The sequence below is a fragment of the Doryrhamphus excisus genome, linkage group LG16 (genome assembly GCF_037039965.1).
Source record: "Doryrhamphus excisus strain RoL-2023G ecotype Guam linkage group LG16, RoL_Dexc_Guam_v1.1, whole genome shotgun sequence".
NCBI classification, from domain to species: domain Eukaryota; kingdom Metazoa; phylum Chordata; class Actinopteri; order Syngnathiformes; family Syngnathidae; genus Doryrhamphus; species Doryrhamphus excisus.
This window is the reverse complement of record NC_136372.1, coordinates 16,588,113-16,612,683: the sequence shown is the minus strand read 5'-3', so window position 1 is coordinate 16,612,683 and position 24,571 is coordinate 16,588,113. Positions and strand designations below refer to the sequence as shown.

The 24,571-nt window shown below is 39.4% G+C and overlaps 1 protein-coding gene across 3 annotated transcripts in view; it reads right to left on the bottom strand.

Annotated features, from left to right (window-relative positions):
• prkcbb (protein kinase C, beta b) overlaps positions 1-24,571 on the bottom strand; it is a 98,819-nt gene that overhangs the window by 25,836 nt on the left and 48,412 nt on the right. For 2 of the 3 annotated variants that reach the window (XM_058048359.2, XM_058048358.2), the window contains exons 9-15: positions 17,236-17,376; positions 9,036-9,209; positions 4,695-4,786; positions 2,883-2,945; positions 2,624-2,762; positions 2,459-2,539; positions 1,489-1,596 (exon numbers count right to left, since the gene is read on the bottom strand). In XM_058048359.2, coding sequence (XP_057904342.1) covers positions 1,489-1,596; positions 2,459-2,539; positions 2,624-2,762; positions 2,883-2,945; positions 4,695-4,786; positions 9,036-9,209; positions 17,236-17,376 — 798 coding nt within the window. Of the gene's footprint in view, positions 1-1,488; positions 1,597-1,733; positions 2,109-2,458; positions 2,540-2,623; positions 2,763-2,882; positions 2,946-4,694; positions 4,787-9,035; positions 9,210-17,235; positions 17,377-24,571 lie in introns of those variants that run through there. The other variant, XM_078797322.1, reaches the window with a different exon arrangement.

Sequence of the window (24,571 nt, the reverse complement as noted above, 5' to 3'; positions counted from 1 at the left end):
CTCCTTCCTGTGCCATTGCAAAGCAATATTCCTCAATAATGGGCGGCCATGTTTGTTTTCAAACAATTATACTCAAATTTGACACACATGTACTCGTCAGTCCGTCACCGTAAAAGTGACGGCGCGTCTTTTGTACAACTCACTAAGCTGTGTGAGAGCTTTTAATAACAGCGCCATCATGTGGTGTGTTTGCCAGATAAACAATAGCACAGGCGACGCAGCAGGAGGGAGGGTGTGTTTTGCCAAATGTTCATCCTTTTGTGTCGCCGATACAGACATACAGCATGCGCATGGGAAGTTTCCACTTCATTCCACAGCAGAAAACTGCAATTTTAAAAAGTTGGAAAAAAAAGTTGAAAAAAAAACAAAAAATCAATACCTCAAAAAAAATCATCTTTTTCTGCATTTCTGGGTCCTTCCGGGACCCCTGATGAGGGTGTGGGGGGTTTCCACTTCATTCCACAGCAGAAAACTGCAATTTAAAAAAGTTGAAAAAAAAGTTGAAAAAAAAGTTGAAAAAAAAGTTGAAAAAAAAGTTGAAAAAAACAAAAACAAATTTTTTTCCAAAAATCAACACCTAAAAAAAATCGTCTTTTTCTGCATTTCTGAGGCCTTCCGAGACCCCCGATGAGGGTGTGGGAGGTTTCCACTTCATTCCACAGCAAAAAACTGCAATTTAAAAAAGTTGAAAAAAAAGTTGAAAAAAAACAAAACCTAATTTTTTTCCAAAAATCAACACCTCAACAAATCATCTTTTTCTGCATTTCTGGGTCCTTTCGGGACCCCCGATGAGGGTGTGGGAAGTTTCCACTTCATTCCACAGCAGAAAACTGCAATTTAAAAAAGTTGAAAAAAAGTTGAAAAAAAAACCAAAAACAAAATTTTTTCCAAAAATCAACACCTTAAAAAATTGTCTTTTTTTTGCATTTCTGGGTCCTTCAGAGACGCCCGATGAGGGTGTGGGAGGTTTCCACTTCATTCCACAGCAATAAACGGCAATTTAAAAATGTTGAAAAAAGTTGAAAAAAAAGTTGACTTTTTTTTTTACATCTTGAAAAAAACTCAAAAACCTTACAATTTTTCCCAAAAATCAACACCTCAAAAAATTGTCTTTTTCTGCATTTCTGGGTCTTATTGGCCTTTGGCGCTCATAGCATTCTAAAAACACGGCTAATGACCCACCTGACTTTGGGCGACAGGCGGGGTACACCCTGAACTGGTGGGCAGCCAATCACAGGGCACATATAGACAAACAACCATTCACACTCACATTTAGAGTGACCGGTTAACCTAACAAGCACTAACAGGACCGGAGAAAAGTCACGCGCACGGAAAACCAACTCCACACAGACATCCCCAACAGAGATTCGAACCCAGGTCTTTCCGATCTCATAACTGTGACAGTGAAGTCATCATATGAACACAAATAAAACTAAATAGTCGTGTATGTATTGTCGCCCCCATTGGGGTGTTTTGGCGCACACTCACCCCTTTGCAGATAGCCACAGCCTCTTTAGACATGGACTTAGGATACGAGACATGGTGCTCCATGATGGACTGAAATAACTCATCCTCGTCCTCACCGTCAAATGGAGGCTGGGGGGACGAATCGGACGCGGAGTAAATTATAGATATCAATAATAATTATGCAATTTCATATTTAAAATGTCCATTAGGTGTCAAACAACCACAAATGACTGAATGATAGATTTTTTTTGTTTACAATGTTTTTGTTTACAATACATAGTTTCCTGGTCTTTGAATGCATCGTTCCATGATGGATTGAAATAACTCATCCTCACCGTCAAATGGAGGCTGGGGGACAAATTGGATGCAGACTAAATAATAAATAAAAAGATAATAATAAATAATATAATAAATAAAAATAAATAAAAATAGATAATAATAAATAAAAATAATGCAATTTCATATTTAAAATGTCCATTGGGTGTCAAACAAACAACTTTTAACCACAAATGACTGATTGAATGATAGATGTTTTTTGTTTACAATGTTTTTGTTTGCAATACATAGTTTCCTGGTCCTTGAATGCATCGTTCCATGATGGATCGAAATAACTCATCCTCGTCCTCACCGTCAAATGGAGGCTGGGTAACAAATCGGTTGCGGACTAAATAATAAATAAAAAGATAAATAATAAAATAAATAAATAATATAATAAATACAAAAATTTAAAATAAATAATAATACATACACAGATAATACAAGATAATAATATAATAATAAAAAAATATATAATAAATAAAAAATAATAAAAATATAATAAATAAAAAATAAAATAGATAAAAAAATATGCAAATGCCCACTGGGTGTCAAAAAAACAACTTTTAACCAGAAATGACTGAATAATTGATATTTTTGTTTACAATACATTACATGGTCTTATAAAATAATTTCCTTGTCATTGAATGCATCGTTTCTCATGCCAAACACTCACCTGCCCGGCCAGCATTTCATAGAGCAGTACTCCAAAGGCCCACCAGTCCACGGACTTCCCGTAAGGCTGGTAAGCGATAATCTGAAAAACGAGTTCAAGGAAATAATACATGGAATGCCTTTATCCGTGACTTCCGTGAAATATCCGAAACAGGAAGTACTCTACCTCCGGAGCGATGTAGTCAGGTGTTCCACAGAAGGTCTTGGTGGTGACTCCGTCGTTCATGTTTTCTTTACACATTCCAAAGTCGGCTATCTTAATGTGTCCCTCGCAGTCCAGCATCACGTTGTCCAGCTTAAGGTCTCTACGTTAAAAAAGTTAAAAAAAAAAAAAAACTTTATTCGCACATCTGAGCTTAACACAGTACCTCATAGCGTGTATGGATCGCTGTAAATATTATGGATTTTACGTCTGTGAATGTTACCTGTAGATGATGCCCTTTTGATGCAGGAAGAACAACCCGATGGCGATCTCGGCGGCGTAGAAGCTACACACAAACGCACGGACGAGAGGAAACGGCGTAATTAGAAAGATGCTGACGTCTGGGGAAAGGTCAACGCTGTCTCTTCAAGGCCTCCGCTGATAAGATCAACAGTCTGGACACACTGACCACGTATGAGTGGGTAGTATCACCCAGGCCGTGTTCTCGCTAGTCGGGGAGCCATTTTGAGCGCGTGCAAAGCGGTGACGAATACGCACAGCCTGTTTAGTGCTTAATCTGTGAACAGAATGATGACCGGAGGGCGATGGCTGTCGCACAAAACTAACATGACCTTATCCTTTTGGATGAAAACACGCCAGGGTTTTAAAAAGGGAGGGTGGCGCCGACGACGCTAACAGCCAAGGCCTTTCCTCGCCGCAAAGAATTCCCAACACGGCAGATGAAGGGCAAACTCCACCGAGGCTCTTCGCTTCGCTGACAGCCGGCTTGTTAAATATGGCCGCCTGTTGGCTGTAACGTGACATCACGGACCGAGCCAGTAACAATAAATTACAAGCTGCCGTTTTTGGAGCTTGTTAGCGTTAGCTACATATCGGCCTCTCTTGGTAAAAGACTCGTTTTACTTGGACTTGGCTTTCCGTATCGCAGACTTCACACTCAGTATCAACCGGCCCCCACCAGCTAAGACCACTGGGTCACAGTAATTGGCTGACCGCTAACCGCTAACCGCTAACCGCTAACCGCAGGGGGAACCTTTACCCCTTTGTGGCGCTAGTCTTGTGTTCATGTTGTGTAAAATAAAATGTGTTTACTTGTGCAAATGTATAATTTCAAATTTATTTTAATTTTTTGACTTATTTTTCACTTAATTTTTTTGACTTAATTTTTTACTTAATTTTATTAATTTTTATTTTATTTAATTTTAATGTAGTTTTAATATACTCCGGTTTCCTCCCACATTCCAAAATCATGCTAGGTTAATTAGCGACTCCAAATTGTCCATAGGTATGAATGTGAGTGTGAATGGTTGTTTGTCTATATGTGCCCTGTGATTGGCTGGCCACCAGTCCAGGGTGTACCCCGTCTCTCGCCCAAAGAAGACAGCTGGGATAGACTCCAGCACCCCCCGCGACCCTCATGAGGATCAGCGCTAGAAAATGAATGAACCTTCTAAATGTTTTTAACATTATTAGAGCTCTCTAGACATGAGGTAGCACCCCTATAGTTACTTATACACTCCTATAATTCATTATTTATGACATTACACAACTCCTTTTCTGGAGACATAGGGGTTCAATTCCACCCTCGGCCATCTCTGTGTGGAGTTTGCATGTTCTCCTCGTGCATGCGTGGGTTTTCTCCGGGTACTCCGGTTTCCTCCCACATTCCAAAAACATGCTAGGTTAATTAGCGACTCCAAATTGTCCATAGGTATGAATGTGAGTGTGAATGGTTGTTTGTCTATATGTGCCCTGTGATTGGTTGGCCACCAGTCCAGGGTGGCCTCTCGCCCAGAAGACAGCTGGGATAGGCTCCAGCACCCCCGCGACCCTCATGAGCATAAGCGCTAGAAAATGAATGAATGAATAAAAAAATGTGTTTTTTTTTAACATTATTAGAGCTCTCTAGACATGAGATAGCACCCCTATAGTAAAAATAAATAGTTTTCCAATATTTTGTGTTTATATTTTTAATGTTTAATGACAGATTGATTGCCTAGTTTACTTCCAAAAGTCATTCCCGACGCTAACCAACCCAGCTCCGACTGGTATTTGCATGAGCGTGTCTACTCACACTGCGTGAGGCTCCTTGAACTTGCCGACCTGCTGGATCTGATACATGAGATCTCCGCCGTTGATGTACTCCATGACGAAATACAATCGGTCCTGTGGTGAGAAACAAAGCAGGGAAGACGCAGACAGGAAGGTCAAAAAAAAAAAAAAAAAAAAAAAAAAAAAAAAAAAAAAAAAATGTCCGGGCCTTATGAGAAAAGGTCAATCGTGAGCAAAGGGTGAAAATGTGAAAATGGCAGTTTTGAGGAAAAAAAAAAAAAAAAAAAAAGATGGACGGATAAACCATGGAGAAAGACTCACTCCACATCAATTTAGGACTCCATACTCCTCCATTATGAACAGAAATTGCCAATAAAGGTTCCGTATGTGTGTGGGGATTTAGTGTGTGTGTGTGTGTTAGTTGTCCAGGCTGCACAATAAATCTCAGAAGCAGTCGTTTGTGTCCTTATTGTGTGTGTGTGTGTGTGTGTGTGTAGTGCTAGGATGAATAAAATGTACGACTACACATTACAGTCGACAATAAATATGAATGTGTTAGAAGTGCATAAGTACCATATGTAGGGGAGCAGTCTGCTGGGCGGAGAATTAGTACTGCAGAGGATTAACGTACTCACACACTTCCATGTGTGTGTGTGTCAACTTGATTTGCCTTGAACAACAACTGCAAGTGCACTCACAAGCACATTATTCTCTCTAATCAATAGAAATATGAAAATCTGCGCACATATATTAAACACGCGGACGTTTTAGATACGCTCCTGGAGTCGAGCACAAGTACTCCCCCAGCTATTGATTCATATTTAGCACGGTTACAACGTGAAGGCGGATTGTGCAAACCGAGGGTGGAATTGAACTCGGGTCTCCTAGCTGTAAGGCCTGTGCGCTAACCACTCGACGACCGTGCTGCCTGCAATACTTTTATTCATTCATTCATTTTCTACTGCTTATCCTCACGAGGGTCGCAAGAGTGGGGTGCTGGAGCCTATCCCAGCTGTCTTTAGTGCAAGAGGCGGGGTACACTCTGGACTGGTGTGGCCAGCCAATCACAGGGCACATATATAGACAAACAACCATTCACACTCACATTCATACCTATGGACAATTTGGAGTCGCTAATTAACCTAGCATGTTTTTGGAATGTGGGAGGAAACCGGAGTACCCGGAGAAAACCATGCAAACTCCACACAAAGGGTGGAATCGAACTCGGGTTTCCTAGTTGTGAGGCCTAACCACTCAAACACCGTGCTGCCTGCAATACTTTTATATCCAGTATATTTATTCTAGACCCCATTCACTGTGCAATATATTAATTTCTAAGTGCAATATTTTAATGCTCATATTTCATATTTAATTCACATATCTATTTTCATATTTCATATCATCTTATAAACTGTATTGTATATTACTTTTAGGTTGTTTGTATTGTTTATTTCTTACATTGTGTTTTTTTTTTTTTACACTGTTTAATTGGTTCTGTCCTGGACGGCACGGTGGTCGAGTGGTTAGCACGCAGACCTCACAGCTAGGAGACCAGGGTTCAATTCCACCCTCGGCTCTTTCCCGTGCATGCGTGGGTTTTCTCCGGGTACTCCGGTTTCCTCCCACATTCCAAAAACATGCTAGGTTAATTAGCGACTCCAAATTGTCCATAGGTATGAATGTGAGTGTGAATGGTTGTTTGTCTATACAGTGAAGAAAATAAGTATTTGAACACCCTGCTATTTTGCTATTTCTCCCACTTAGAAATCATGGAGGGGTCTGAAATTTTCATCGTAGGTGCATGTCCACTGTGAGAGAGATAAACTAAAAAGAAAAATCCAGAAATCACAATGCATGATTTTTTAACAATTTATTTGTGTGATGCAGCTGCAAATAAGTATTTGAACACCTGTGTATCATCTAGAATTCTGACCCTGAAAGACCTGTTAGTCTGCCCATTAGAAGTCCACCTGCACTCCATGTATCATCCTGAATCAGATGCACCTGTTTGAGGTCGTTAGCTGCATAAAGACACCTGTCCACCCCATACAATCAGTAAGACTTTAACTTGTAACATGGCGAAGACCAAAGAGCTGTCCAAAGACACCAGAGACAAAATTGTACACCTCCACAAGGCTGGAAAGGGCTACGGAGCAATTACCAAGCAGCTTGGTGAAAAAAGGTCCACTGTTGGAGCTATCATTAGAAAATGGAAGAAGCTAAACATGACGGTCAATCTCAATCGGAGTGGAGCCCCATGCAAGATATCACCTCGTGGGGTCTCAATGATTCTAAGAAAGGTGAGGAATCAGCCCAGAACTACACGACAGGACTTGGTCAATGACCTGAAAAGAGCTGGGACCACCGTTTCCAAGGTTACTGTAGGTAATACACTAAGACGTCATGATGTGAAATCATGCATGGCACGAAAGGTTCCCCTGCTTAAACCAGCACATGTCAAGGCCCGTCTTAAGTTTGCATATGACCATTTGGATGATACAGAGGAGTCATGGGAGAAAGTTTTATGGTCAGATGAGACCAAAATAGAACTTTTTGGTCATAATTCCAATAAGCGTGTTTGGAGGAAGAAGAATGAAGAGTACAATCCGAAGAACACCATCCCTACTGTGAAGCATGGGGGTGGTAGCATCATGCTTTGGGGGTGTTTTTCTGCACATGGGACAGGACGAGTGCACTGCATTAAAGAGAGGATGACTGGGGCCGTGTATTGTGAGATTTTGGGGAACAACCTCCTTCCCTCTGTCAGAGCATTGAAGATGGGTCGTGGCTGGGTCTTCCAACACGACAACGACCCGAAGCACACAGCCAGGAAAACCAAGGAGTGGCTCCGTAAGAAGCATATCAAGGTTCTAGCATGGCCCAGCCAGTCTCCAGACCTGAACCCAATCGAAAATCTTTGGAGGGAGCTCAAACTCCGTGTTTCTCAGCGACAGCCCAGAAACCTGACTGATCTAGAGAAGATCTGTGTGGAGGAGTGGGCCAAGATCCCTCCTGCAGTGTGTGCAAACCTGGTGAAAAACTACAGGAAACGTTTGACCTCTGTAATAGCAAACAAAGGCTACTGTACCAAATATTAACATTCATTTTCTCAGGTGTTCAAATACTTATTAGCAGCTGTATCACACAAATAAATTGTTAAAAAATCATGCATTGTGATTTCTGGATTTTTCTTTTTAGTTTATCTCTCTCACAGTGGACATGCACCTACGATGAAAATTTCAGACCCCTCCATGATTTCTAAGTGGGAGAAATAGCAAAATAGCAGGGTGTTCAAATACTTATTTTCTTCACTGTATGTGCCCTGTGATTGGCTGGCCACTAGTCCAGGGTGTACCCCGCCTCCCGCCCGAAGAAGACAGCTAGGATAGGCTCCAGCACCCCCACGACCCTTGAGAGGATAAGCGGTCGAAAATGAATGAATTAATGAATGAGTTCTCCAATTTGTGTGGAAGTGGTAACTTTTTGGCTTCTTATTTTGTCTTTCCCCACCCTCGGCCATCTCTGTGTGGAGTTTACACGTTCTCCCTGTGCATGCGTGGGTTTTCTCCGGGTATGCCAGTTTCCTCCCACATTCCAAAAACATGCTAGGTTAATTAGCGACTCCAAATTGTCCATAGGTATGAATGTGAGTGTGAATGGTTGTTTGTCTATATGTGCCCTGTGATTGGCTGGCCACTAGTCCAGGGTGTACCCCGCCTCCCGCCTGAAGAAGACAGCTGGGATAGGCTCCAGCACCCCCACGACCCTTGTGAGGATAAGCGGTCGAAAATGAATGAATTAATGAATGAGTTCTCCTATTTTGTGTGGAAATGGTAACTTTTTGGCTTCTTATTTTGTCTTTCCCCACCCTCGGTCATCTCTGTGTGGAGTTTGCATGTTCTCCCCGTGCATGCGTGGGTTTTCTCCGGGTATTCCGGTTTCCTCCCACATTCCCAAAATCATGCTAGGTTAATTAGCGACTCCAAATTGTCCATAGGTATGAATGTGAGTGTGAATGGTTGTTTGTCTATATGTGCCCTGTAATTGGCTGGCCACCAGTCCAGAGTGTACCCCGCCTCTTGCCTTGAAAAAGACAGCTGGGATAGGCTCCAGCACCCCGCGCGACCGGAAGCAGTAGAAAATGAATGAATGAATTCCATATTTAACAGAGCGAGTGTGAATAAAATTAGTTTTCTGCTTATTTCTGTATGAAAAAAGTGAAATCACGAATGTCGGATCCACTGTACGCCACCGATGATGGAGGCACCCATGACACCAACGAGAAGAATACAGAAAAATAATCTAACATTTCCACCTAATCACCCCCCCCCCCCACTCATAATAAATAATAAACTATACTTACCATAGTCTGGAAGGTGGAGTGCAGCTGTGTTAGGAAAGGAGGCTTCCCAGATAGCGCCAACACCCTTTTCTCCACCATGGTGCATTCCACGTCGTCATCCTGGATCACTACATCCTTCTTCAGGATCTTGATGGCGTAGAGGTCATCTGTTCCTTTACGTTCTGCCAGCATCACCTAAAGACAGAAGATTGTACGGCGATGGGGTGAAACAGGAAGGGCTATTTTCCATCAACAAATACCATGATGGATGGATGTTATCTCTGATTCGAGTGCACGCATTCGGCCAAACGCTACAATTCTACTTCTACCGATTTTAATAAGAAAAGAAAGACAATGAGTACCAAGTAGAAGAGTTAAAACTACATCATCAGCATTTCCAGTGTCTTCCACTAAAACTTCTCTTATCAAGCAAACCAATACAAGCATGAACGTGTTTTATCTTAAAACGGGCAATAAAAACAAGCATATTTAAGACACTGCTGAGTTTCCATTAACATGGATATCATGGTTGGTGTGTGTGAGTGTGTTTTTCCCCAAAAGGCTAATTGAGTTTTGAGACCTCAGTGGGGGCTATTTAATTAAATTGTTTTAATTTATATATATATATTTATATTTAAAAATAACCCTTTGAATATATTTGTTTAGTATTAAAAGAAAAATGTGCATATTTGCTCAAGTAAAGCAGTAAACCTCAGTTTTTATGACTAAAATATTCCAAAAGGTTGTACAGAAAGCAAAAGCAAAAAGAAAAAGGTAGCTGTGGTAGGCTCCAGCATACCCCCACGACCCTAATGACGACAAGCAGCATAGAAAATGAATGAATGTCTACTACTATATTGGGTAATGCAAGTGTAAAAGTGACTATAGGGGTGTTATTTCATGTCTACAGGGCTCTAATAATGTTACCAATCGTATTGCAAATGGGTTTTTTATGCTCCGAGTATGGAAATATTGGATTTATAAATAAGGAATTCTATTCACCAATGTACTGCAAAAAAGGCCAGTAAGGATAATTCATAATGCCGCCTACAGGGAACAAACAAATACAATAATAATAATATTGAACCAGTCATGATGTGCTATATATATCACTATATTGATACTTACTATGGTACACATTATGTCATTGGATGGTCATATCACCTCGTACTTCGGTATGTGACAAAAACTAAAAAAAATTCTAAAAAAATTAATAAAATTAAGTAAAATAAAATTTAAATTAAATGAAATAAAAATAAATAAAAATAAATAAAAATAAATAAAAATCAATAAAAATAAATAAAAATCAATTAAAATCAATTAAAATCAATTAAAATCAATTAAAATCAATTAAAATCAATTAAAATCAATTAAAATCAATTAAAATCAATTAAAATCAATTAAAATTATATTAGGAAAGCAGGAAGTGAACAAATGCAACAGTTACTGATTGTAAAAGTACCAGATGGAGGGGTAGGATTTAATAAGCTTTGCTTCTTCCTACTCCTTTTGGACATGTGGAACTGTGAACTGATTATGGGATGCATTCAATTGTAATCCGATGCATGTTCAAATGAAATTAAACCATTACTTCACAGAAATTCATTTATCACTGCTGGATGTGATTTTCAACAAAAACCGAATCCTATGAAAAATGAGGGAGGGGGGGGGGGTACAAAAAAAACGATGTTTGACTGTACTTAAGTTTCTTAACTTACTTACTGACCGACTTTACACCCACTCCCACTTCATAATACCTATGAGATCAGAAAATTAGCAAATGTGCTGTTTATGCCTTATAAATATTCAGGTATGATAATATAGAGGGGTTATTAGGTTTGGGATCCAACTGGGAGTGCTGCACAGATGGACACACTTGGAGTGTGTGTGAGTTTCATAGTGTGTGTGTGTGTGTGTGTGTGTGTGTGTGTGTGGAGGGCAGCCACAGTTCAAGAATATGCAGCATATGATCTTTAGCATTAAAAGTTTAGTTCACTTCGAATGTACGCAGGTGACAAAAGCAAAGTCTGTTGCGTGGCGTCTTGTTGTCAGCGGGACCGTCTTCACCAAAAACGCCATCTGGCCCGAAGCTCTTTTGATGCCGCCACAAGGACGAGGACGAAATCATGGCAGAAAAAAAAATGATAAAATAATGTTTCATCAAGTAAGTAAGACAACGTTGAGGGCGACAATCTGACTTATGCACTTCACCCTAAGCCAGGGGTCTCAAATTCAATTTACTTGGGGGGCCAATGGAGCTAGGGTCTGGGCGAGATCAGGTTTTCCAAAAACTTACCACTTCCACACGGATAGGGAGGATAACTATTAACAGTTATTTAACCTTTAACATGAACATTAATCAAACGTAATAATTTTTTTCTGAGTACATGATACCATATAGCATCCATATCAAACCCAAAAACTTACCACTTCCACACGGATAGGGAGGATAACTATTAACAGTTATTTAACCTTTAACATGAACATTAATCAAACGTAATCATTTTTTCCGGGTACATGATACCATACAGCATCCATATCAAACCCAAAAACTTACCACTTCCACACGGATAGGGAGGATAACTATTAACAGTTATTTAACCTTTAACATGAACATTAATCAAACGTAATAATTTTTTTCTGGGTACATGATACCATACAGCATCCATATCAAACCCAAAAACTTACCACTTCCACACGGATAGGGAGGATAACTATTAACAGTTATTTAACCTTTAACATCAACATTAATCAAACGTAATAATTTTTTCCGGGTACATGATACCATACAGCATCCATATCAAACCCAAAAACTTACCACTTCCACACGGATAGGGAGGATAACTATTAACAGTTATTTAACCTTTAACATGAACATTAATCAAACGTAATAATTTTTTCCGGGTACATGATACTATACAGCATCCATATCAAACCCAAAAACTTACCACTTCCACACGGATAGGGAGGATAACTATTAACAGTTATTTAACCTTTAACATCAACATTAATCAAACGTAATAATTTTTTCCGGGTACATGATACCATACAGCATCCATATCAAACCCAAAAACTTACCACTTCCACACGGATAGGGAGGATAACTATTAACAGTTATTTAACCTTTAACATGAACATTAATCAAACGTAATAATTTTTTCCGGGTACATGATACTATACAGCATCCATATCAAACCCAAAAACTTACCACTTCCACACGGATAGGGAGGATAACTATTAACAGTTATTTAACCTTTAACATGAACATTAATCAAACGTAATATTTTTTTTCTGGGTACATACTGAGTACATTCTGAGTACATACTAACATTAAACGTTTCATATCAAGGCGGCGGCCTCAAACTAGTGTCCTGCGGGCCACGTGTTTGAGACCCCTGGTATAGATAATTGACAACAGAATGCACTCTGTATACACAAAATACGGCTTGAGAGTATGTTAGGATAGATTTGATGACGCGTGATTACTCGGCCACATTTGGCCCGCGGGCCGCATGTTTGAGACCCCTGCCCTAAGCCGTGGATTGTGCCTGAGGGGGGCTTCGCATTTCATGTCCCGACTGCCGCTCAGCTTCTTAAACCAAGGTCACCCGTGGTTAGCGTATCAATCACAAACCCAACAATGAACGAAGGCGCGTCACGAGCGACAAGCAGCCGTTTTATTCCAGAAAGTTCTTCAGGGTCATTTGACAGAAAAGGCGGTCCCCGGGTACGCAAACTGTCATGCGTCGTAAATGATGCCACGGTCGGTGTTCCCTATGCTGACCTTGCAACGGCTGAATCCACCCAGGGAAAAGCACAATCTACTGCGCCACGCGGCGGTGCGTGATAGCGCAATATGTTATAACACACATTGCCGTGTTGCATTAGTCCGAACTGTCAGGTCTGATCAAAGCTGCGGAAGCAGTGTGTGCCCGAGTCACACAGGGACCGCCTGATAGCCTGATAGCCTGATAGCGGTCTCGTCTTCAAATTATTTCATTACAGCCTTGTCCCATTAATTCATTACACTCCTGCCACTGATTAATACCGAGCGGTATTTCTAAGTGCACTCTTAAAAACATTACTAAGCTAACTTCCTCTTCACGTGCACGGATACACTCGTGCACAGTCTCTGATTATACCTTCATAAAATTAAGTCTTAGAAGTATTATTCCTTATCGTCAATGCATTGGGATTTATGTGCTAACATGATGTTCTAACAGAATACTAGTCCTCCATATGCACATCACCTGATTCAAATAATAATACGTGGTCTGGGCATGTGAGTCAGCCCATCCCTCTCTCTGATAGCTCCTCCTTTTTTTAATTTAAAAATATAAATATTATCAGGGGGGCAAGTGGTTAGCGCGCAGACCTCACAGCTAGGAGACCACGGTTCAATTCCACCCACGGCCATCTCTGTGTGGAGTTTGCATGTTCTCCCCCGTGCATGCGTGGGTTTTCGCCGGGTACTCTGTTTTCCTCCCACATTCCAAAAACATGCTAGGTTAATTAGCGACTCCAAATTGTTCGCAGGTATGAATGTGAGTGTGAATGGTTGTTTGTCGATATGTGCCCTAGTGATTGGCTGGCCACCAGTCCAGGTATGATGCAGAGAGGTTCTAATTATTATTATTATTGTATGATGCAGAGAGGTTCTAATTATTATTATTATTGTATGATGTAGAGAGGTTCTAACTATTATTATTATTGCATGATGCAGAGAGGTTCTAATTATTATTATTATTGCATGATGCAGAGAGGTTCTAATTATTATTATTATTGTATGATGCAGAGAGGTTCTAATTATTGTTATTATTGTAGGATGTAGAGAGGTTCTAATTATTATTATTATTGTATGATGCAGAGAGGTTCTAATTATTATTATTATTGCATGATGCAGAGAGGTTCTAATTATTATTATTATTGCATGATGCAGAGAGGTTCTAATAATTATTATTATTGCATGATGCAGAGAGGTTCTAATTATTATTATTATTGCATGATGCAGAGAGGTTCTAATTATTATTATTGTATGATGCAGAAAGGTTCTAATTATTACTATTATTGCATGATGCAGAGAGGTTCTAATTATTATTATTATTGCATGATGCAGAGAGGTTCTAATTATTATTATTATTGCATGATGCAGAGAGGTTCTAATTATTATTATTATTGCATGATGCAGAGAGGTTCTAATTATTATTATTGTATGATGCAGAAAGGTTCTAATTATTACTATTATTGTATGATGCAGAGAGGTTCTAATTATAAATATTATTGTATGATGCAGAGAGGTTCTAATTATTAATATTGTATGATGCAGAGAGGTTCTAATTATTATTATTATTGCATGATGCAGAGAGGTTCTAATTATTATTATTGTATGATGCAGAAAGGTTCTAATTATTACTATTATTGTATGATGCAGAGAGGTGTTCTAATTATAAATATTATTGTATGATGCAGAGAGGTTCTAATTATTAATATTGTATGATGCAGAGAGGTTCTAATTATTATTATTGCATGATGCAGAGAGGTTCTAATTATTATTATTGTATGATGCAGAAAGGTTCTAATTATTACTATTACTGTATGATGCAGAGAGGTTCTAATTATAAATATTATTGTATGATGCAGAGAGGTTCTAATTATTAATATTGTATGATGCAGAGAGGTTCTAATTATTATTATTATTGTATGATGCAGAGCGGTTCTAATTATTACTATTATTGTATGATGCAGAGAGGTTCTACACCAACGCCAACTCATAAGCATATTGTTCATCATATTTGAACATTAATATTTGTACGGGCAGATTCCCGTACCGGACATCATGGAGCAGATGGACCTAAGGCTGCACATTTGATACAAGTTGTGTTTGATTCCCGAATCCGTGTAAGTGTTTGATGCATTCCATCGATGCTAGACCCTCTACTCGGCTTCCAGCACCGACACGCCACTTTGGTGCCTGTTGCTATGGAAACAGGCATCCAGCACACCCAAGGTCTAAAACACAGTCAATGGCCGTCCCTCTCCCCCCTGTCATTTAGCCCACGTTTGTTTTCGTTCCCCTCCTCGCTCGTTCCGTGTCTCGGTTTGGCTTTCTTGCCTTGATTGTCATTCCCTCACCCGCCATCTTGCCAATGCGTCCCCTCTGTTTGCTCATTCATGTCAACTTCATTCAGTCTGATGTTTGTTTTTTTTCCCCCCTCCCACACCCTCCTTTCAATTCATTCACGTCAACCGCTCGCCATTTGTCTTTCCCCTTTCACGGCCCTGCACTTGTCACATCATCCTCTTCGTCTTTTTGCCTTCATTCATCTTCGTCTACCTGCGCGTCATCTCTTTTGATTCTTTGGATCTCTATCTCAGCCCTTCTGTTCAACTCCTCTTTGCTCTTCGCTTTTAAAAAAACACCTTGTGTGGCGTGCTTTGATGGTAGACGTCTAACATATGGACGAAATCACAACTTGGTTTCTTAGTGGTCTTCATTCTTCATCCCACCGAGGCGGTTTGGACAAAGATATACGGACTTCCAGAGGGGGTCCTGACCTCAACGCCATCGTTTACCTGCTAGATGGAGCCACACCAAGACACAAGAAGAGTCTAGCTAAGACTTTTGTTTTTGATTACTAGCTTGTTGGACTGTTCATTTAGCTAATTCAGCCTCCCAGGTATGGGCTTTATGCTATTATGTTGCTTCAAGGGTTCTAAAATGGTGTCAACATGGGACCCATATTTTGGAATATTCATTAAAGGGGATCTATTATGCTCATTTTTGGACCCTTTGTAAAGAGTTGTGGTGTCCTGTAGAGCAGCTACCCACAATAACCCGCACAGAAAACTTTTACATTTTCCAGAATCTGCACCTATTCCAGGTGAATTTTCCTTTCCTTCCTGCTAAAACGGTCTGTTTTCATTTATTCCACCCACAGCGACTTATTGTATATTCCGGAAAATACGGTATACGGAATAATTTTCTGAGAATTCAAGAAACAATACAAGCAGTTGATGTTTGCTAAATACAAGGATGAAGAGTCTTGAACCAGTCATGATGTGCTATATATATCACTATATTGACGGTTACTATGGTAACCATTATGTCATTGGATGGTCTTATCACATCGTACTTCTGTATGTGACAAATAAATAAATAAATAAATAAATAAATAAAATTAAGTTAAAAAAATAAAATTAAAATAAATTAAAATTATATTAGGAAAGCAGGAAGTGAACAAATGTCATTGTATGGTCATATCACCTCGTACTTCTGTATGTGACAAAAAACCCCTAAAATAAATAAATAAATAAAATTAAGTTAAAAAAATAAAATTAAAATAAATTAAAATTATAGTAGGAAAGCAGGAAGTGAACAAATGTCATTGTATGGTCATATCACTTTGTACTTCTGTATGTGAGAAAAAATAAAAATAAAAATAATAATTAAAATAAAAAAAACTATATTAGGAAAGCAGGAAGTGAACAAATGTAACAGTTACTGATTGTAAAAGTACCGGATGGAGGGGTAGGATTTAATAAGCTTTGCTTCTTCCTACTCCTTTTGGACATGTGGAACTGTGAACTGATTATGGGATGCATTCAATTGTAATCTGATGCATGTTCAAATGAAATTCAACCATTACCATTTTGGTAGAAATTACCCTCTGGGTCTCAATTTGTATTTATTAGCGCAGGGGTGGGCAAACTACGGCCCGGGGGCCACATGCGGCCCACTAAGCGATTGAATCCGGCCCGCCTGTTGCTTTTTAAGTATTTCAAATTTTAACATACAATTTGGCAACATAACTTGCAAGTCGGACGTCTTATTTAGTAAAAAAAAAAACAAAAAAAATTACAAATTAAATGAAAATAAATAACAAGAAAAATATATATATTAACAATATATATATAAATAAATGTATGATATATTAAATGACTGATGTTTAAAGTGCTCCTGAAAAAGTTTTACAGATAAAATTAGACCAAAAAAATCTAGAAAAATTATAAGTATAAAATAGTGTGTATGTTAAATATATGTTATGGCCCCCCCGGACAATTTTGTTAACTCAATGCGGCCCACCAGTCAAAATATTTGCCCACCCCTGTATTAGCGGGACTAACTTAAACCGAGTGCAACTTGAAGGATTATGCGTCTGTCAAATGTTCAAGCAGAATAATAAACATATTGTTATGTTAAGACAAATATCAACAGTCTGACCTTCCCGAAGCTGCCCTTTCCCAGCACCATCAGGAAGTTGAAGTCCGACAGCTTCATGCGGTCTTGGTTGCCATTGGAGTCGAAGCGGGCGGCGTTGGCCGATTTGCCTTCAGTGTTCTTGCTGGGCCCAATCTTAGCCCGCTGGATCAGGATGAGAGGGACAAATGTGCCAATGTGATTAGCCGGAACGTCCCAACATTTAAATACCCTTGCTTTTTTTTTTTTTTTATTAAGAGGATAAACATAACTCATTAAAAGATTATTTGGATGGGGCAGTCACTAATGAGAGCTATTTGACAATATTTGCTGGAGGAGAAAATACTTTCCTTTCTGAGTAAAGATGTAATTAATGGAGGACAACTCTTAAAACTCCACTAGCAAAAAAAAAGTTGAAATATGAAACTTATGTACTGTACAGTATTAGTAAAAAAATATGCATATTTTACTCATTTGTTTGCCTAAATTGAGCATTTTCAAGCATAAAAAGAGATACATGAATACAAAGCATTCAGAAGATGCATTCAAAGACCTTGTAAGGATATGTAGTAGTATACTACACTGGTCGCCAGGTGTCAGTAAGGTTACTGTAATGCTCTCTGAGACACACAAGCACCAGACTTGATTGGCTGGAAAAACAGGCTTTTATTGATGCCACGCTAAAACTCACTTCCTGTCCACTTCCTGTGCCAGACCGCTCCCCTAGAGAACACATTCATAGCAACACACACAAGATCTTTTGCTTATTATGTCTTCTATATTGAGTAAAAGTGACTATAGGGGTGTTATTTCAAATCTGGAGGGCTCTAATAATGTTAAAACCTATACTTATGAAGTTGTGAACAAGTTTTCTATGCTATAACAACAGAAATATTGTATTTATTAACAACAGACTTTTATTGGATGCTATGCTAAAACACACTTCCTGTCAACCTGCCAGTCAGCTCCCCTAGAGAACACATTCATAGGAACACACACAATGTTTTTTGCCATTTTATGTCTTTTATATTAGGTAAAAGTGACTATAGGGGTGTTATTTCAAATCTGGAGGGCTCTAATAATGTTAAAACCTACACTTATAAAGTTGTAAACAAGTTTTCTATGGTATAAAAACTAAAATATTGTATTTATGAACAACATGAATGCCACGCTAAAACTCACTTCCTGTCCACATGCCAGTCAGCTCCCCGAGAGAACACATTCATAGCAACACACACAATGTATTTTGCTTATTATGTCTTCTATGTTGCGTAAAAGTGACTATAGGGGTGTTATTTCAAATCTGGAGGGCTCTAATAATGTTAAAACCTATACTTATAAAGTTGTAAACAAGTTTTCTATGCTATAAAAACTAAAATATTGTATTTATGAACAACAGGCTTTTGTTGAATGCTATGCTAAAACTCACTTCCTGTCTACCTGCCAGTCAGCCCACCTTGAGAACACATTCATAGCAACACACCCACCATCTGTTACTTATTATGTCTTCTATATTGAGTAAAAGTGACTATAGGGGTGTTATTTCAAATCCGGAGGGCTCTAATAATGTTAAAACCTATACTTATAAAGTTGTAAACAAGTTTTCTATGGTATAAAAACTAAAATATTGTATTTATGAACAACAGGAACAACATGAATGCCACGCTAAAACTCACTTCCTGTCCACATGCCAGTCAGCTCCCCACATGCCAGTGACTATAGGGGTGTTATTTCAAATCTGGAGGGCTCTAATAATGTTAATTCTATTCTCTACCAACAAAAATATTGTATTTATGAGTAAGGAATCCTACTTAGCGGTAATTCACTTATCAGGATCAGGTCTGGAATTGATTAACCACAATAAACGAGGGATTACTGTAAATGACAAGTTAATATTATTAATATTTGCTCCCACTCTCTTACACTTCCACACTCCATCCCCTGACAATTCTTCATTTTTATACATTCAGTGTGCATGTTTGACTGCCCACTTCATTACCGCTTTCCTTTTTCGAGCTTTCTCTACCAGCCTTGACCTTGTCACGCCGTCTCATAATGGCTTCAGATATTATTTTGCTTTTTTTTTTTTTTTTTTTATAAAACCACGCTTCAATTTTAACAAGGTCTGGGGACTTGAAAAAAAAAAAAATGCCTGCACACACAGAAATAAAAATGCAGGACGAGCACACCTCACCTCTATCTTATCCCAAACTGCTGATACACACTCATTTCCTCACTTCTTCTCACCTGGGCTCTTCACTCTCTTATTTGCTACTCGGTCTGTGACAGCATATGTGTGTGTGTGTGTGTGTGTGTGTGTTTCACACTCTTCCCAACTCATCAATGGATAAAAGGCTCTATCAGTCTCCATCTGTTCTGACACACACACACACACACACACACATTCACAGGCAGCAGGAGAGAATGTTGAATGGATGACTCCCAAAGCTTTTAGAGATGACTTCCTCTCTCTGTCGTGTCACTTAGTCTACAATGGCGGTGTCAACTATTACTGTTGTCTTTATTACCCAACATCAGGGTTTCCAACGCTTTTTCGCCTCAAGACTCAAATAAGAAATTTTTTTTTTTTTTTTCTGACATACACATTTTTTTAGTGTATTTCACATGGACAAATGTACATGCTGGAGCCTATCCCAGCTGTCTTCTTCGGGCAAGAGGCGGGGTACACAGTGGACTGGTGGCCAGCCAATCACAGGGCACATATAGACAAACAACCATTCACACTCACATTCATACCTATGGACAATTTGGAGTGGCCAATTAACCTGGTATGCATTTTGTTGGAATAATTTTACTTTATTTTAGTTTTATTGTGTGTGAAATTCATTGCTGTACGCCCCCCTCCCCCAAGTGCATATTCATTCATTTTCTACCGCTTATCCTCACGAGGGTCATTAGTATGCTGGAGCCTATCCCAGCTGTCTTCTTCGAGCGAGAGGTGGGGTACACCCTGGATTGGTGGCCAGCCAATCACAGGGCACATATAGACAAACAACCATTCACACTCACATTCATACCTATGGACAATTTGGAGTCGCTAATTAACCTAGCATGTTTTTGGAATGTGGGAGGAAACCGGAGTACCCGGAGAAAACCCACGCATGCACGGGGAGAACATGCAAACTCCACACAGAGACAGCCGAATGTGGAATTGAACCCTGGTCTCCTAGCTGTGAGGTCTGCGCGCTAACGTTTATGGCATTCTAAATAGACTTTTTAACATTAGAGCCCTCTAGACATGAAATAGCATCCCTATAGTCCTTTAGTCCTTTACACTCCTATGACCAAATATAGTAACATTACCCACACCTACTGGTCAGTGTAGAATACTACATATATCATATCTGCGCGCTAACCACTCGACCACCGTGCAGTCGGCATTATTATTATTATATGGGATAAAGGAAGGGGAGACAAAACAGGAATATTCTATTTCAACATTTTCTATACAAAGTACAACAATGAGTCTCGCACACAATACAACTAAAAAAAAGTAAAATTATTCAAACAACATGCATGCTGAAAGATGGCTGAATGTGGAATTGAACTCATGTCTCCTAGCTGTGAGGCCTGCACGCTAACGTTTATGACCTTCCAAATGGACTTTTTAACATTAGAGCCCTTTAGACATGAAATAGCACCCCTATAGTCACCTTTACACTCCTATGACCAAATATAATAACATTACCCATACCTACTGGTCAGTGTAGAATACTACATATCATATCTGCATGCTAACCACTCAACCACCGTGCAGTCGGCATTATTATTATTATATGGGATAAAGGGAGGCGGGACAAAACAGGAATATTCTATTTCAACATTTTCTATACAAAGTACAACAATGAGTCTCGCACACAATAAAACTAAAATAAAGTAAAATTATTCAAACAACATGCATGCTGAAAGATGGCTGAATGTGGAATTGAACTCATGTCTCCTAGCTGTGAGGCCTGCACGCTAACGTTTATGACCTTCCAAATGGACTTTTTAACATTAGAGCCCTTTAGACATGAAATAGCACCCCTATAGTCACCTTTACACTCCTATGACCAAATATAATAACATTACCCATACCTACTGGTCAGTGTAGAATACTACATATCATATCTGCATGCTAACCACTCAACCTCCGTGCAGCCGGCTTTATTATTATAAATATTATTTTTTCCTTTGGGGAAAGGGTTGGATGGATGGCTGTCAAGGTGCAGCAATGCTGCCTCTGTCCACCAGAGGGGTTCAGAGCAGCGCACAGGGAGGCTGACATCACTGCAGCGATATTGACTGAGTAGTTTTCACTTTTCCTAGAGGTGGTTATTAAAAATGTGGATGAACATATGACACAGTAACACTAAAACTGCCATAACCCACCCTGTCTGGTGCACCCTTCAGAGGGACTGTGTGTGTGTGTGTGTGTGTTTGAGATATCCCCCATTCTGGGAATGCCTCTCAGAGAACGTCTGAGGACCATGACCTTCAGGAGACTGAGTGAAAGAGAAGCAGATAAAGAGACAGAGACTCGCAGGAGGGCAGCAGCGATAAGCAAAAAGAGTGGGAAGGAAAACATAATGAGGAGAGAGAAGAGCAGCACGGACGCATTCAGGGACGATATAGAAGGGGGGCAGGAAGCTAGGATATCACACAAATACAAAAAAAATAAAAATATGATGATTTGCAGCACTTTTGCAGAACGAACACATGCACGGAACATATTATGTATGGACTGTGATCATAACGGACTGTAAACCGATTATGATCGATTATGTCATTGTATGGTCATATAAATAATAACATAAATAAATAAAATTAATAAAAATTTGAACATTAAGTCAAAAAATAAAAAATTAAATTAAATTAAAATAAATTAAAAACATATTGGGAAAGCAGGAAGTGAACAAATGTAACAGTTACTGATTGTAAAACTACCAAATGCAGGGGTAGGATTTAATCAGTTTTGCTTCTTCCTACTCCTTTCGGAGTAAAAATATTTATAGTAAAAAAAAATATTTTTTTTAAATTAAAAACATAAAAAAAAAAACTTAAACTATAGAATGGATTGAGTAAGGACCTCAACAATGCAGTTGATGTTTGCTAAATACAAGGATGAAGAGTCTTGAACCAGTCATGATGTGCTATATATATATCACTATATTGATACTTACTATGGTACCCATTATGTTATTGGATGCTCATATCACCTCGTACTTTGGTACATGACAAAAATAAATATTAATAAAATTAAGTAAAAATAAAATTAAGTAAAATTAAATAAAATTATATAAAATTATATAAAATTAAATAAATGAAACAAAATTAAATAAAAGTAAAATAAATTAAAATCACATTAGGAAAGCAGGAAGTGAACAAATAACAGTTCCTGATTGTAAAAGTACCAGATGGAGGGGTAGGATTTAATAAGCTTTGCTTCTTCCTACTCCTTTTTGGACATGTGGAACTGTGAACTGATTATGTGATGCATTCAATTGTAATCTGATGCATGTTCAAATGAAATTAAACCATTACCGTAAAAAGTCAACCGTAGAGGAGAAAAACTATCCGATCCATAATTAAAGAGGCTGATTGGAGTAATCTTTAGGGGTTTCTACATGCAGCACTGTGCCCCCCCCCCCACTTGGGTGGCCCTCCCGACTTAGACTAAGAATATCCCCTGGTAAATAACATCCAAATGCATCATTTATGATGATTTTAGAGTGGACCACTGTGTGGCATGCAAAGAGCGGGTTCAGTAATGAAGCAGTCAGATAAAGTTATTAGACGAGCTGGCATGCTGGATAATTCTGTAATAACAAGTCAGAGAACGTGTGTGTGTGTGTGTGTGTGTGTGTGTGTGTGTGTGTGTGCGTGCAGAAGCACGAGTGAAGAAGACGGGCCAGTGTGGAGCTTAAACCGTTTCACTGGAGATGTTAGAAGTGCCGTACCGTGTTTGGCTAACACAAGATGGCAAGTGAAATTCTCATACACAAGACATTTTGTGTAGCCTTAGGCGCTACACGCACACTACATTACTCAACTTCAAACAACAACAACAAACAACAACAACAAACACGAGGTACGCTTGGCTATTTCATGGCACCCGCATCAAAAACCATGTGACTACGGATGCATAGAAGTATTATATTCTTGGTAAATTCATCTCTATCATTGAGTAATCTACCCTAGACAAGGGGTGCCCAATGTGTGGTGCTGGAGCCTATCCCAGCTGTCTTCAAGGCGGGGTACGGGGAGAACATGCAAACTCCACACAGAGATGACCGAGGGTGGGGAAAGACAAAATAAGAAGCCAAAAAGTTACCACTTCCACACAAAATAGGAGGAGAACTCATTCATTCATTCATTTTCTACCGCTTTTCCTCACAAGGGTCGCGGGGGGTGCTGGAGCCTATCCCAGCTGTCTTCTTCGGGCGAGAGGTGGGGTACACCCTGGACTGGTGGCCAGCCAATCACAGGGCACATATAGACAAACAACCATTCACACTCACATTCATACCTATGGACAATTTGGAGTCGCTAATTAACCTAGCATGCATGTTGCTTGAATAATTTTACTTTATTTTAGTTTTATTGTGTGCGAGACTCATTGTTGTACTTTGTATAGAAAATGTTGAAATAGAATGTTCCTGTTTTGTCCCCCCCTCCCTTTATCCCATATAATAATAATAATAATGCCGGCTGCACGGTGGTCGAGTGGTTAGCGCGCAGATATGATGATATGTAGTATTCTACACTGACCAGTAGGTGTCGGTAATGTTACTATATTTGGTCATAGTAGTGTGAAGGTGACTATAGGGATGCTATTTCATGTCTATAGGGCTCTAATGTTAAAAAGTCTATTTGGAAGGTCATAGAAGTTAACGTGCAGGCCTCACAGCTAGGAGACCTGGGTTCAATTCCACCCTCGGCTATTTCTGTGTGGAGTTTGGTCGTAGGAGTGTAAAGGTGACTATAGGGATGCTATTTCATGTCTAGAGGGCTCTAATGTTAAAAAGTCTATTTAGAAGGTGCAGGCCTCACAGCTAGGAGACCCGAGTTCAATTCCACTCTCGGCCATCTCTGGGTGGAGTTTGGTCGTAGAAGTGTAAAGGTGACTATAGGGATGCTATTTCACGTCTAGAGGGCTCTAATGTTAAAAAAGTCTATTTGGAAGGTCGTAAACGTTAACGTGCAGGCCTCACAGCTGGGAGACCCGAGTTCAATTCCACCTTCCTATTTGGAAGGTCATGAACGTTAACATGCAGGCCTCACAGCTGGGAGACCCGAGTTCGATTCCTCCCTCGGTCATCTCTGTGTGGAGTTTGCATGTTCTCCCCGTGCATGCGTG